General features: G+C 43.2%; 1 protein-coding gene across 2 annotated transcripts; it reads right to left on the bottom strand.

Annotated features, from left to right (window-relative positions):
• Positions 1 to 1,077: 1,077 nt before the first annotated feature.
• Positions 1,078 to 13,061, bottom strand: LOC133366624 (zinc finger protein 436-like). Of its 2 annotated transcripts, none has more exons than XM_061589914.1 (2): positions 12,806 to 13,061; positions 1,078 to 9,320 (listed from the first exon to the last, which is right to left on the bottom strand). In XM_061589914.1, the coding sequence occupies exon 2, from the start codon at positions 9,007 to 9,009 to the stop codon at positions 8,362 to 8,364; it is 648 nt and encodes a 215-aa protein (XP_061445898.1). In that variant the 5' UTR covers positions 9,010 to 9,320; positions 12,806 to 13,061; the 3' UTR covers positions 1,078 to 8,361. The 2 variants fall into 2 exon arrangements, with proteins under 2 accessions (XP_061445898.1, XP_061445899.1); XM_061589915.1 differs by having other exon boundaries at positions 1,078 to 9,317.
• Between the last annotated feature and the right edge of the window lie 3,027 nt (positions 13,062 to 16,088).

Here is a 16,088-nt window from a genome sequence, read left to right as displayed (position 1 = left end):
AGTCTGTCCTCTTGGTTGCTTCCAGAGCATCTGATATTCAGAAGTATTGTACCTATTAAGAAGAATAGTACCTTTGGTCTATGTGTCAGTGTGTCAAACTGGGACTTGAGAGAGCCAGGTTCAAATACCCACTCAGCCATGAAACTCACTGGGTGACTTTGGGCCAGTTACGATGTCTACAACAGGAATGGGGATCCACCAGCCTGAGGTCCAGGGCCAGCCTATGGTACCTTCTCATCCAGCTTGACTCGCCCTTAGCCCCACCAGCCTCCTAGACTGCAGGTACAGAAGAGCAGAATGTTGGGATTGAAATATGTAAATTTACAATGATTTATTACATCAATTGTTGTTGAACAATTACACCCCACCTCCACTCATCTTCAGTAGTATAATGGCAAATTCAAAAGTGCAGAGTCCCTTCAGGATAATTGCACCATGCCACCTCACAGCCATACCCCCAGGATTGTCTCTTCTGCATTTACAGAATTATAGAACCAGAATAAAACTGCTGTGTGCATAGGCTTCCCCCCCCACCCCTCAATCTCTTTGGGGACTAAACATTGCCAGAAATGTTTTGATTTAAAGAATTTGGAAATGAAGCAATGTGTGGGAATAGGATTTGGGAGACCAAGATACTTTGCCATAAAGCTCCCTTCCCACTTACCCCAGGAGCCCATCAGCATGAAAGGGGAGGTGTGTTTTAGCTACTGAGAACTGAACTGAACTCACAGTCCTTTTCATCATTCCTTGTTAGCATTCTTCATTTACAGCAAACTAATTTAGGTGGGAAAAGCTGTTTTCGTGTTTTGTTGCTAAACAGTTGGGAATCATAACCCGTTGCTTATCTACTGCTTATCATCCAGAGCCACCAGTACATCGCAGTCTACGTTCTAGCCACCCCTGCTTGAGTATACTGGTTTAATTTTGCTCTTGTTGACACACTTGTCAATGGGAGTCACTGCATTTGGCACCCACTGAAATGTCCAGGTAAGTCTTCTAGCTGTGCCATTTACACCTGAAAATAGTGTCCCAGCTACTTAGGAATGCTGACAGCAAAAAGAGACATTAGGGACCAGAAAAAAGTGTTTATTTCATACAGACACTGTTAGTAAGATAGGAAAATAGATTAAGATACCATGGGCAATACCAGGAAAAGTAGGAAGGTGGTGGTGGGCATTTCATAGGGAGAGGAAACCCAGGGTTAAGTTTGGCTATGATACTGCTGCGACAGCATTTATGATTGTTAAGGCATACCCATTGGCAGTAATAAAAATAATAGAAAATACAGTCCAGATATTCCAAACTATCCCTGCCCCCAAACACTTCGGATGCAAAGTAAAACTAACCTCCTACCCACCCAGCCCTCAAAAAGTCAAAGATGCTCACAAACATCAAGCTGAGGCAGAGTAAAATATCCTGGCCCCATAGGTGACACCAGAGTGGGACTGGGGGTGGGGGGAGGCAATTTGCTCCCTATTGCTGGAGCCTCATGTGAAATGAAACAGGCTTTCTATTATTATTCACTACTCGGGAACACACACACACTTCTGCCAAGTAACACCTAAAAATTATAACTAAATCATAAACTAGAAATTAAAACAAGGCTGCTGTCATAAGCATACTTACCTCTATAGAAACTAATAGAATTGCAATCACGTGAAGCGATGTGGGAGATTTACTTCAGGGAAAATATATTTAGGATGGGAGCATTAATGTGGAATATACCATCGTTCCTCTTTCAGAAATGTTAACATGCAGAGCAACATTCCCGCTGCCTCTTCTGCAACCCCCCCCCTTTTTTTTCCTGGTGTAGCTACTCACTCAGCAAGATGAGTTCAAGAAACCCAACTGCTCTCAGAAAGCAGCGGATAATAAAAGAGAATTTAAAAATGTGAACAAAAGGTAACTGAACATTAACCCAAGCCCAACACCTGAAGCAGCCTTCATCAACCTGGTGCCCTTTAGATGTTCTGGACTACAACTCTCATCAGCCCTAGCTAGCACAGTGCAGTAATTCAAAACATCTGGAGTGCACGAGGCTGGCAGAGGCTGGGATAAGCTAAGGAGTTCAAAGGTACACTTTTAGATGGCACTAGTTCCTGGCATCTAGAAACAGTTCTTGACACACTACATGATTTAGCTGAAAACATCTGGAGGGCACCAGTTTGACAAAGGCTGAATGAGTCCTGGGGCGCTTCTGGGCTGTTGCTATTTGGTGGGTGGGAGTCAATCACATACTTGAAAGTTCAGCTTGAGCAATTAAGAGTGGATATGGTGCTCCTGTGCAATAAAAAAAAAGATTGTTTTGCAGTAAGGAAAGTGATGGGGAAAATGTACTGGAAAGTGCTGTAATAAACTGCTTGATGTGATGTCATATCTCTCCACATACAAATCAGAATGAATTCTCTATAGCCAAAGTCATTTAGCCTTCCTACAAACATGAGCAGGAACAACGTTCAATAAACAAGGTCATCTGGGATTATACCATTTCAGATGGCAGGTGGGGAATCATATTTTTGAATGCTCCTTTACATCAAAAACGCCTTGCAACTAGAAAACCAGCTGAACGGACAAAGAGCTGGAATGCAATCTCCCCCTCCCCTCTCCTATTCTAGTTTTCGGTGCAGGGAGGGTTTTTTTTTTTAACATGGAACATTCACAACTGGAATCCACCTCCTACAGTCTGAAGTGATGCATCCCCTTCCACTGCCTCATTCCGTTGCACGCTTGGAGCAGGCCTTAAATCCAACTCGGTTTACATCTCCCTAGCTGTGAGAAGAGATAGCCCTGCCTTTTTTTCCCTCTTTTTTTTCTTTTGGTACCTCTTGATTATCGCTCTAGTAGTGCAGGACTATTTCAAGAAAGCCTTCATTCACCATAGCACATTTTTTAAAAAGGGGCACATTTTTTAAAAATGACTAGATCGGGTATAGGGAATAAGATCTGACTGCTGGGCCAGATCCAGAGGTCCCCCATCCACAGTGGGCCACTCTGAGAGGTGGGGGGGGCACCCACTTGAGAGTCATCTGACATCATTTTTCCTTTGTGGTGCAGCTTGAGTTCAAGCCATGCTGGAGATCCCAGTCAATCCAAGCAGGGCTTGAAGTCACCATCAGACAGCTGATTGGTGCGGTTTTGAAACCCAGGTTTCCACAGGGTTCAGGAACTCTGGAATGTAGCCCTGCTTTCAGCAGGGATGGACTCTGATTGGGAGCCCCCAAGTGAAACCAATCACCTCCAATTTTTAAATTTGGTACCCAATTTAAAAAGCGCCAAATACAAGGAACAATTGGGAGTGAGTTTTAAGGCTCCCTATCATTCCTTTTCAGTTGCATCTTTACTTGCCCTGCATCTGGCATCACATATGTCAGGTACAAGGTGGGTGGGTGTGGCCTCGGGCCAAATTAGGATCCCTGCTGGACCTAATTCGGCTGTGAGCTGGAAGTTCCCCACCACTGGACTTGATGGTAGAAGATATGCTCACATACTAAACAAAAATTAACAAAGACTTTAAAAATTGCCCCAGGTTTGGGTATGGGGGAGGGAATGGTCATCAGTAACATCACATGTATTACAGCAGTGCTGGTCTGGCTGCTGGGAGCCAATTTTTGCTTTTCTCCAGGCACTGCTTAAAGCGCTACTACAGAAATCTGCACAACTGATTTCACCAGAATCCACAACTATACAGGAAAAAATGAATGTGTACCAGCAGCAATGATAGTTCTACAATACCACCGCACAACCTGAAAAAAAATTACCTATATACAGCTGCTGAAGATTTAACAAAAAGAATCTCCCATTTTTAGTTTGCCGTTGATATCCTACAGCTCCCTCATTTGCAAAGTCACAGGCCAGACATAACACAACATTATGGGTGTAGCGCAGTGAGTGTTAGGCTCTGAAGCCCTACTAAAATCAGTAGACCTTTGCCATTCTTGTATCTGGAGTGCACCACTAACATTGGAAATGAGACCCTTTACAATTTCCCCAGTATTAATTTAGCAGTCATACTACTGTACACAGCATACTGTACGTGCATGCAAAATATCTAACAAAAATGACCAATCAACTGCAAGATCAAGAATATCTTTTCTTTAGCATAAAACTAGCAAACTCAGCACCTCTCTCCCTTCTTGCTCCTTCCAAAATCAGGCAGCTGAGATCTGTAATAAGGAATGCACATCAGTTTCCTATTACCTCAGACTCCTAATGAGTCCTCTACCTAGGATGGCAGGATCAGAATCAGGCCCTGAACAGACAGTTCCTCTAGAGGGCCCTTTGTGCCCTGAAGGTCTTCTACTCTCCAAAGAATGGTGGCTGAATTCTGCCGTTGGAATTTCCTGTGCATTTGTACTTATGCTCACAAACAGTGCTACATTTTCCCCATTTTCTCTGAACTGTTGATGGATTGGCAACTAAATGACTCCTGTTCACTTTGGTATGACTGCACTAAAGTAAACTCTTGCTGTTTGAGAGGGTAGGTGCAAAGCAAACGTAGTTTCAGGGGGAGGGGCACCTCTCTGATAGGGATTTAGCAGAAAGAGCCAATGGGCTGGATCCAGGTTCAGGTAAGTCATGCTTTTAGTCCCACTGGAACCAATGTCTTAACTTGTCCTATTGATTTTCAGTGGAACCACAGCGTGACCAACTGCACAATCCTGTAAGCTGTCTACTCACTGTGTTCAGTGGGACTTTTTGCAACAGAAGGATGTATTAGGGTTGCAGCCCTAGAGAAGTTTGGAGTCAACCCATGTTATTTTTCAAAAGTGTGTTGGGTGAAGGGACTATCATACTGGAAGTCGAGACTGCTCCATTAGGCTGACTAGGGCACTGCCCCCCCATGTCAGTCTGCCCTCAGCCAGCCCCCCCAACCTATCTGCCTTTCTCCTTACAGCCAGCCTAGAGGTGGGGTGGGATTGCTTGTTAGCTTCCTCCTCCTTACTTTCAGTGTTGCCCTTGTATTACACAGCAGGGAAGAGCACGGGGACAAAAGTAAAAACTATAGTTGGCTGCCTGCTACTGGCTCCACCTTCTATTGATCTCCCTGCCTTCCGCCCTACCATTCCCAACACGTACCAGCCACCACTGCACACTGGCCTAGAATCATGGAGAGTAAAAGACCCGGATTTGTAGACTATGGACAGAGGTGGCATATCCCTAGAAAACAGTCTTCCTCACCTTTCCTGGAAAGCTTCTTTAAGGTCGGCAGGAGATAAAGTATTACAGAGCCTATGTAGGAGCAGAAACAAGGGCGGGGTGTGTGTTTCCACTTCCAAACAGGAAAAGGTGCCTTCCGGCTGTGATATCTGAGGAAGCAGACCCCAAACTCTTCTCTTGCCCCAAGGCAAAATAACTTGAGCTTGTGCCCCTCCCTTGAAGCATTAAGACTCAAATCAAACTCTCCAGTCTCAGCCCTAGCGGAAGGAATACAAGCCAGTTGCAAGGCTAACCACCCAAGAGGGAGGAAGAACGGTCAAACTTCCAAGTGTGTTGTACGGCATCAACTTTACTAGGGATATCCCCATTCAGAAAAGCAAGAGTCTGACTTTGGGAGAATGAGCCCCTAAGGCAATTAAAAGGTTTCAACGGCCATTTAGGATGAAGGAGAATATCCCAAGTATGGTTCCAGCAACTGCTTGGTCCTGGGAATCTTAAAACAAACAAAAGCCAACAATCACAAGTCTGTACTATGCAGAACACTGCACAAATAAAGAGTTCATACTCTGTATTTCCGCTGTTCTAGCAATGAGAGAGAAACATCAGGCCGAATGTGGTTTTAAGTTCATAGGAAGCAGAAGAAAACTCTTATTGCCGCTCTCTCATTGCTGGCATCTAAGAGCTTATGCACATGTAGAGAAAGAAAACACGAGATTTCACAGGAGCATGAAACAGCTGCATTTTTTGACCCATCGTTCTCAGTATTCTTTCCAACGACTCCGTGATTTTTGTTGTGCTAGAATAGAACAAGTTGGCCAAAAATATTTCATTGTACAGGAGCTGGGCCTCCCCCCTTTTTTCTAACCACGAAGAGTCCAAAAAAAACAAAAAAACCAGAAAGGGGGATGGGAAGAGTGGCTACCTGTATCTTTCTTTGACATGTCAAAGACGTGTCTTTGACATGATCCATTCAGGTTTCAAAGATTTAAAATAGCTAGTAAAGATGTTATAAAGTATTTCAACTCTTATCAGAACAAATGGAGTTTGCAGGTTGCTGTTGTTTCTTGGCTCCAATTACTCCCATCTATTGAGTTTCAGTATCTTTCTTTTGTGCGTGAGTAAACTCAAACCTTTTTACGAGGTCTTTTGATCCATAGTTGCAGTCTTGGTGTTGCTACATTCCCGCCCTGCAACCAAGTCCAAGGAGGCCATATTAAAATGACACATGCAATATCCCTAAGTGTTCCCAGAGCTGCTTGCCAGGGCCAAATGAAGTGTAATTCAGTCAGCAGTAGAGCAGATTCTGGTTTCTTTGGCCCCTGATATAAGAACACAGTGGGGCCTTTGTGCAATCGGTGCTTCTGAAGAGCTGGAGCGCCCAATACCCTCAAACAGCCACTCATCTGCAGGCTGATGAGCCAGACAAAGAACTGCTGAGATACATTGTTTGGGTGAGGTCCCTAGAAGTGAGAAAATCAAGACAGCATTTCCCAGTGGCACAGGTTGATAGCGAGTTTAAGGGACTCAAAGTAAAAAAACTGCCTGCTGCCTCTGCTTCTCTTCGTTTGCTTCACAGCAGCAGGATATTCTCCTTACCAGAGTCCCCAAATGTCCCCATAAATGTATTCTGCAGAGGAAAACCAGCTAACCATTTTGTGTGGAAACAGGTAAGTATATAATTTATAACTTTCCCCTCCCTCCACTCCCTACTGAAAAAAGCACAAGAAGCTACATTTAAAAACCATCAAGTGTCGGGTGTTTTTTTTTTATCTATCTCTAGACAATACTAGAGTTATTCTATGAAATGTATCAGTATACAGGCATACCCTGCTTAACGTTGCCTCGCTATAACGTACATGCTCCATACCCCGCTTAACGTACGCGCGCTTCGCAATAATGGACACTTAATGGCATGACGCCACTGCCATCTAGTGCCGATTGCAGTGCAGTACATGCATAGATAATTGCTTCACTTTAAGTACATTTTCACTTTACATACACGCTCCGGTCCCATTGCGTATGTTAAAGCAGGGTATGCCTGTAACTATATTGGCTACTGTTTTTGTAAAAAGACAACTGGCTGGCAGCAACTTTCCAGAGTTTCAGATGAGATATTCCTAGCCCTACTAGGAGATGCCAAGAATTGAACCTGGGACCCTCTGCATACAAGGCAGATGCTCTAACACTGAACTATAGCCCTTCCTTTGGGGGGGGGCGTTAAAAACAAAAACCTCAAAACAACCCAATGAGGACAGAGCATGCTCAGAGGCCACAGAACACTGAGTGTCTGTCAGGTGGAGGAATGGTACAGAAAACTGGGGAGGGAATAGAGTATCCTGAAAGGAGACATGACTGGCTGCATACTGAACAAAAGCACTCCACACTGTAACATTTTGTTGCAGATGCCGCTTAAAGATAAAAAGATTGTAAAGCAAGCTGCAGACACTTCAAGTGCCATAGCATGGGGGGGGGGGAAAGAGAGTTCCAAGTCTTGGTTCTGCTAAAGGATACTGAAATGTTCGAGACAGGCACAGTGCTCCTGTGTTCTTGCACTAATCTCCTGGGTAACGTGGCAGATTTAAGTCGGATGCAAACAGGCTTCACTTGGCCAGTGGCTGAAACTGAAAGCTGAAGGTTGGTGGGCAGAAGTTACTCTAACTTCATTGCAAGTGAACCGCCAGAAAGACGTCTTTGTCTCCGCAGTTTGGCATAACATTTACATGATCGCACTTCCCTTGTGACGCTGGAGGTGCGTGAGGGGCTTCAAACACCTTGAGTGTAATGTGCTTCCGATGAGTTTCTTATTTTTGACATGTGGCATATTTCTTGATAGCCAAGTTGGAATTAAAAAAGGTGGTCTTCATTTGTGACACTGGAGAGAGAAAACATCCATGCACAGGTGGCATCAGTGAGATTTAACACTGTCTGAAAGTGGGAGAACTCTGCAGCTCTACCATCTAAAATTATTGTCACTGGGCCTGTATCTGAACTGAGTGAAGTTCACATTGCTGTGGCCTCCCTGCAGACCATGTATAAATACTACTGAATCTGTCGCGCCCAGTTCTCTCCCAAATCACCTGGGTATTTTATATAATGAAGACAGGAAAAGTGGCATCCTGATATAATAACAAAAGTACATCCAAGTACTCTGTACTGGCCATTTCTGATCCCCATTTGGATGAATATAGGAACAATCCCATCTAACTAAACTTTATGGGTTCTCTGGTGTCTTACAAGGTGGGAGGCTGCCCCAAATCCTTTTCCACAGCTGGCACATTTGAATGGCTTTTCCCCTGAATGTGTGGCGCGGTGGCGCTCTAGGTGGGCATTGCGTGTGAACCCCTTCCCGCAGTCGCCGCAGGAGAAGGGTTTATCTCCACTGTGGATCCCCTGGTGGCGCTGGAGGTGTGCACTGCGGGTGAAGCGCTTGCCACAGCGTGTGCAGCGGAAAGGCCGCTCCCCTGTGTGTGTGCCCTGGTGGCGGGTGACGTGGGCGCTGCGGGTGAAAGCTTTACCGCAGACCCCGCACTCATACGGGCGCTCTCCCGTATGCGTGCTGTGGTGCCGGGTCAGGTGGGAGTTGCGCCCAAAGGCCTTCCCGCAATAGGTGCACTTGTAGGGCCTCTCCCCCGAATGGGTCTCCTGGTGCCGCGTCAGGTGAGCGCTGCGGGCAAACGTCTTCCCACAGTAATTGCAGCTGTAGGGGCGATCTTCTTCCTGCACCTGCTGGCCAAGACGCTTCCCACCCAAGGGGCGCTGAAGCCCAGAGTGGGTGGCAAGGTGTCGTGTTAAGTGTGAGTTGCGGCGGAAGCCTTTCCCACAGTAGGGGCACGTGTGGGACCTCTCCCCCATGGCGACTGCTGCTGGTCCTGGGAAGGCTCCTGGGTAGGAAAAGGAAGTGCCTGCCTCGACACACCTCACCTCGGCCTGGCTTGGCCAGTAGTGGTTAAAGACACTTCCTGCCAGTGCAAAGCTATTGGTCTGGCCTATCTCAGCACTTCTCCCACAGGATAATTCTGTGGCCAACCATCCCGAGTTAGCCGTTTTGATTTTGGGACTCTTTAGTTTTCTTCTAAGCCATCTTCAAATCACTTCTCTCTTTCTAAGCCTTCTCTCAATAACAATCTCTGGATCTGCAGGGCTTCCTTTGCCTCTACAACCTGCTGGAGAAAAAAAGAGAGCAAAAGAAGAAGAAAAAAAGGAGGAGGCATGAGTTACTGCTGAAGCTGAGGAATAAGGTGGTGAGAAAGGGAGACAATGGAATGTGAATCAATAACATTTATGAAAACTTTCACTCAGTATATGTTCCACCTCCCACTCCCCACAGCATATATGGGGGGGGTGTTTGGTAGATAAAAAACAGCATTTTGCTATTAAGTTGTGTCAAAGTTCTATGTTCAATTTTGTTCGCACACCAGCTCTTAGCAACAGCCATAATAATAATAATACAGCACCATTGATGGGCATTGTGCACATTATACCTTTAGATCTAGTAAGTTTTAGGCTTACTTGTTAATAGGACACTGATAAAGAAATGTTGTTTTTTAATTTCAAATTGTACTTTTCAGGCAAGATTGGCTCCCAAATTGGCTGAGTGTGAATCTACTCAAAGGTATAATGTAATTCAGGATATTGTGTGTTGTATGGTGGTCTGTTCTGGTCCCTGGAAGCTAGCGAGCGATACAGCTGCAGATGGATAGGGGTTGGCTAAAGGTAAGGGATGGCAACCCACAGCAGCAGTCATTCCACTGATGTGAAGCGTCTTCCGAAATCCAATTAGTTCTAAACTCACTTACTGCTATTCAAAGTTTGATTCTTCATAAGCAGAGAATGGATATCAATGACAGGACGTGTTGCCAAAATAATTCAGTCAGTATTTGTATATGTATCAAAAGAAAGCAGGCAATTAACAAGGTATCTTGGCAAAGCAATGTTGTCATTTTATTATATGCTGGGGCAAAAATATAAAGTAAATTTCAATGGAGATGTTTTCTTTTTTGCTGTAATTTTTGTTCCTTTGAAAATATGCAGCAAATTATTTTAGTTCATTTATCTGCACTCTTGTTATACAAGCTTGAGAATCCTCCCTCCCAGCTTCTGTAATTTTTAATGTTTATTCTTAGATTGATTTTTATATCAGCACAGCAAAACTAAGTTCTGAGAGTATGAATCTTTATGCTTAAGGCTATAACCTTACACAAAAAATCTAACTGAATTCAACGGGAATTACTTCTGAGTAGACATACACAGGACTGCAGTCTCAGGGAATTTATTTTAATCTCAGCATTTCAAGGCTTGAAAACTGGACTGCTGCACATCTAACAAGTTTTAAAATGTTTATGATTAGGGATCTGCTGTTGAAGACTTGTCTACTTAAATTAAATCAATATGTGAAATACCACTTTCATCTGCTCTCTGGCTTCTCTCAGCCAACAGTCCTCCAAGACTACAGATTATAGAGACTAAAGATAGGAGAATGTCCAAATCCTGAGTTTCCAGCTTTTGTGTGGCTGGCACTCCTAAAAGCTCTTGAGAAGTTCCTGCTACTGTACTCCTCAGATATTTGCAAAGCTAAGCTGTGGGCCTTGATGCAACATGGGACTGGGGAAGAGCCATACACAGCTCAGCACATTTTTTATATAGAAAAGGTCCCTGGTTCAACCCCTGGCAACTTCAGATAGGGCTAGCAAAGACTCCTGCCTGAAAACCTGGAGAGCTGCTGCCAATCAGTGTCAACAGTACTGAGCTAGATCAACCAATGGTCTGACTTTGGTCTAAGTTTAGAAAAATGTAAGAATTTTAATATATTAAACTGTAAAAGCAAACTCTAAATGCTTATTCCAAAGGCACTTATATCACCAGTTGATGATACAAATACATTTTTTTTTAAGTGCTCCTTTGGTGTTTGGCCAGACTCGTTTTGACAAGCTGTCTTCTTCAATGGCTGAGGGCATAAAATCCAGGCTTTTGAATAAAAATTCCTTTCAAACAGGAAACAATATATATGACAGACTAATGTGGGATGCCACAAATCACCTTTACAGTCCAATTCCAGTGAATAATGAATAAAAGTAAAAAAGAAAATTTTAATTGTATTTGTCTCATGAACTGGTGATAATTGAGTGCCTTTGGAATAAGCATTTAAAATTTGCTTTTACTGTTTGATATATTAAAATCCTTACATTTATGTATTATTTATACTTAACTTTTTTTCTAAACTTTTGCAATTTGTTAACTTTTTTCTGTTTGCTGACTTTGGGCTACATTCCAGACTTCATTTAAAGGATATCCATTGTGTCAGACACTCACAGAGTTGCATAGAACAAATATATCATGTGAAAATTATACATTTAGACTGAAGAACAGAACAGGAAAACTAAAAAGAAAGGTGCTGTGCATACGCCACATGCAGGTGAATCCTGTGCATGTTTATTTACTCAGCAGCAAGTTCCACTGAGTTGAATGGGACTAGCTCCCAAGTAAGCATGGATAGGATTACAGCTGTAAACTAGGAAAAGAGTGATAGAAAGGATTAAGGCTCTACCATAAGCAATTTGCCTTTTTCTCACACTCCTGGTATGCAGCAGCCTCCGCCTCTCTTCAGAGTAAAGCCTCCCCTCCTCAAAATCCATCTCCCCCTCTAAACTTTTAATTGACATTACCATCATCTCCACTGTCCCCTTACTTTACCTATCCTACTGTCACCATCTTGTCTATCTAACATAGACTATATACTCTCTAGGCAGGGACTTTGTCAAGTAGGAGTGTTTTTAATTTCCACCTTTGCTAACATAAAGATTGCTTCAGTTCTCTTGATTCCTACCAAGGTGCCTGTGTCTTTCACCTAAGGATGGAAACAGACCAAGGTAACAGTTGTTGTGGTTCCAGAGATGGGAGAAATCAGCCATCCTTAGTTCCTTGTTCCCAGCAGGCCTTGGTGCAACCTGATACAGTACCTGCATAGCAGCCTAATGGCATCTTCTAAGTATCTGCTACCCCTCCATTCAGGACCACATACAGACGCCATACCTTCAACAACAGCCAACTCTTTCCTCCCTCTCCCCATCCCCATTTGTTTTCTTTCAAGTTCTGGGGAATTCAAAACCTTGCACACAATTTTGTGATATTTAGGTTAATAAGGTATTTAAGTCCCCCCTTCACAGAACTTACACTATGTATTAAATGGTACACAGAAAAACAACGGAATGGTGCTTGGAATACAGCATCAGACAGTCACACCCATAAAGACTTTTTGCATCACACGAGACAGATTATCAGTGAAATCCTACACATGCTTACTCAGAACCAAGCCTGACTTTCAATGGGCTTGCTCCCAGGTAAGTAGTTACAGGATTGCTGCCTTAAATCTGCACATTGAAAAGCCGACAATGAATTCTGTTTTCAAAATTAGGCCCTGCTCAGTCGCGGAAATGGAAGGGATAAAGAGCAACTGGGAGAAGGAAAAATAAAGTCAGAAAAAAATAAAGAAAAAGCTCCCTGCCGCAAAAGGATCTGGGTTACGGAACTAGGAGGCGGGAATTGCCCTTGGCAGGCATCTCCCCCATAAATGGGTGGTTTTCATGCACGCGCACTGCCCTTCCCTGCCCCATATACTGGACGCCACCCGATACGTCCTAGGTGCTCTCACCAATGCAATCCCAACGCAGGAATCCAAAAGGGTTTTGCGCGCCTTTGGCAGGCACGTTCCAACCTCGGTCCCTGGGAGGGAAACAGCCACCCTGTGCGTGTGTGGGGTGTGTGGGGGGGGCAGTGGTGGGTTCAAGCACAGGAAAGCACCCCTTACTGCATCCTGTCCCCTGTCTCCACTCCCACTTGCGCGGCAACTCCAGCTCGATGGTTTTAACCCTCTTCCAGCCAACGAAGAGAACCGAATCAGTGCAGAGCCATTGCGCTGGGTTGAAAAAAGTAAAAAAGAGCAAAGGGAAGAATGCTTTTATGGCACCAGGATACGGAAAAGAGAATGCAAGCTTGCACCGTTTGCAAACATTTTCAGATTTGAGATTAGGTGTTTGTGTTTTTTTAAAAATCCTGATTAGAATCCGGAGATAGATGAACATTAATTACATGCAATATGGGTTTAAAAATAACCGTGGCCTGTCTTGAAGGGTTATGGCATGGATTACTGAGATTATGTGCGTGAAGCGCTTTGAGCACAATGAAGTGCAGTATAAATGCTAAATATTATTAATATCCGGTTCAAGTTTTGTAGCAGTTCAGCGGCTACGTAGATGGACCCATCATCATTCCCCACAGGTGCTCACTTGCTTTTTCTGGAGATAACCATCCTTTGCCACATTTGGGAGAAAATGCAATTAAATTCAGTGGCAATTACTTTTGAATAAACTGGCATAGGATCAGGTCAAGCAATAAGGTCAATAATCTGTATAGTGCTGTTGGGTTTTCAAAGCATTTGACATACATTTTTTGTACAACAACCCAGTAAGGTAGGTAAATACCATTATCCCTACTTTTGTCTCAATAATAATAAAAATAAATTGGTCATATGCACAGGTAAACAAATACCTGCACTCACGCCCACAATGGAGCTCAAGTTTCCAGAACTCGGGGGGGGGAGTACTAATTGAAGGGAGGGGACAACACAGTGTGAACAGAAAACATTGAGACAAAAGTCATTTGAAAGTGCTCATCTGTGGACAGACGTACACAAATATGCATATAAAAAAATTAGATCTGTGCAATCCACATGCTCATATCGGGTTGTATTCAATGAACTTTTACTCTTAGACCTATTACATTTAATGGACATAATTAGTGTAGGTCCATTAATTTTAGCAGATCTACTCTGAGTAAACATTAAATACAACCCTGAGACAGTGTGTGCAGCTGATGTTCCTTCCCTTGGATGATTTTAAACCTAGGTGTGCGTTTGTGTATGTGTTTTAACTTGTGGCATATTTATTTATTTATTATTTATTACATTTATACCCCACCTTTCTTTTCATGCTAGAAACCCAAGGCAACCTACATATGGTTCCCAGGCGGTCCTCCATCCAGGCACTGACGAGACCTGAACTGGAATAAGGGAAGTGATAGATAGCTTCCAGTTTTAAATTATAATACATCTAGAAATGTCTAAGTAAAAAACCCCCAGACAGACAGAGAAATGTCTAAGTGCACATTTTTGGTAGCCTTCCTGTTGCCACTTCTCCCAGACATATCACTGCTTCTTTCCTCAACCTCCCCAAAGACTGCTACCTCTCATACCTGGTTTATACTGCTGTTCTCTTTCAGCATTCCCTTTGTTAAAATTATGGGATGATAAGATTGGGAAGGGAGGACAAGGCTTTGTTGTTTCTCCAGTGTGGTATGCATGTCAGGGGTGCCCTGAAACTGTTTTGGGACCTGCACTGGCAATGCTCAGCAAGTGGCAACATGACCCCAGAGATATTGTTTATAACACAAATTTAGTTCACTTTAAACTTCAGCCACATGAAGGCTGGAGTAAGAGCATTGGTGGGCTGTGTTTCTGGGATTTCACTTATCTCTCACCTATAAATCACAAATTATCCTCTAAATTCTCCTATAAATCACAGATGGAACTGCACCAGGCAACCCTTACCCCAATCTTGTCTAGCATCTGAAATTGTCTATTTAGAAAATTTTCTGTTTCTTGTATGATCTATCTATACTAAGAATATTCAATTTTTTTCAGCTGGGAACAAGGCCAATTTATTCTTTTGGTTGGGAATTGGTTTTTATTATTGTCTGCTTATGTATTTGATTTTTGTCTCCTGTTGCTAGTTATTATATGGATGATCGTCACTGTTTTTCTCTGTTTTATTTTAAGTGGCCACTGTTAGATGCATTGAAACTTCAGTGAGAAGGAAGGCCATAAATGCCAAAAATAAGTAAGAAAGAAGGTAATTTGGGGGCTCTTGGAAAGAGGTCTGAGGCATTTTTGTTAACATGCCACGTCCTTCCAGCCCTCATATACTACTTTCAGAAAGGCACAACCCCTTAATCCTGCCCTCACCACCCCCATAGCCAATTCAGTCGGTAAGTGCTGTCAGGGAAGGGCTGTGTATGCAGAAGATATCTGGCACTGGGAAATAAAAGATTGGTCTCGGCCCAGTCCTGATAAGAAATGGAGGAACATTTGGGCCTTGCAATTGTTTTATTGTCAGAATGTTTACCATAATATGATGTAGTACCAGACGGCTCTACGGCCAGGGCTAGTATGGTCTAAAGGTACAGAATGCAGTTTGAAATTCAGTGAGAGAGAAAGACAGATAGCAGTGGGGTGCTTGAAGACTGGTGCTGAAGTTCCTAACATCTCTCCCATTCCCTCCTAGCCCTCTTCACAAATACATATTACTCCCTGGGTGCCCACACAAAATCTTCTCAAACGGTTGCAAGTTATTGTATTTTCTTCGGACTCAAATGAGAAAACTACTGCCTCATCATTTTATTAATAAATATTTTTAATATTATTATTAATAAACATTTTATGAAGCTTCCGTTTTCTTGTCCTTTTGGAGACTATGTGCTCCCTGCCCCCTATGCTGGAGCATACATCCACACATAGTTAAAATAAAACAGCCAAACAACAGATTTCCCATCCTGCAATAAATCTCTCTCTCATCTGAGATATGTGAACAAGACTTCACTGGATTAAATGCTTGTCTTCTGCTGCTCCTATCTGTCTTTAACCTTTCTTCATAAGAATGTAAGAACATTTATTTATTTATGTTATTTATAGACCATTTACTGTCAAATATCTCAAAGCAGTTTACATCAGAAAAAAAACTCAGCTGTATAAGTATGCAATGTGCTGTATCAGACCAAAGGCCCATCAAGTCCAGCATCTTATTCTCACACTGACCAATCGGATGGGAAGCCTGCAAACAAAACATGAGCACAATGGTGCTCTCCCCACTTGTGACTTCCAG

The sequence above is a fragment of the Rhineura floridana genome, chromosome 11 (genome assembly GCF_030035675.1).
Source record: "Rhineura floridana isolate rRhiFlo1 chromosome 11, rRhiFlo1.hap2, whole genome shotgun sequence".
NCBI classification, from domain to species: Eukaryota; Metazoa; Chordata; class Lepidosauria; order Squamata; family Rhineuridae; genus Rhineura; species Rhineura floridana.
Note: the sequence above shows the minus strand (reverse complement) of the source record. Positions and strands in the feature narration are given on the sequence as shown.

Excerpts from the sequence above, each read along its gene's own strand:
- LOC133366624 (XM_061589914.1), bottom strand. The coding sequence starts at position 9,009 with ATGGGGGAGAGGTCCCACACGTGCCCCTACTGTGGGAAAGGCTTCCGC.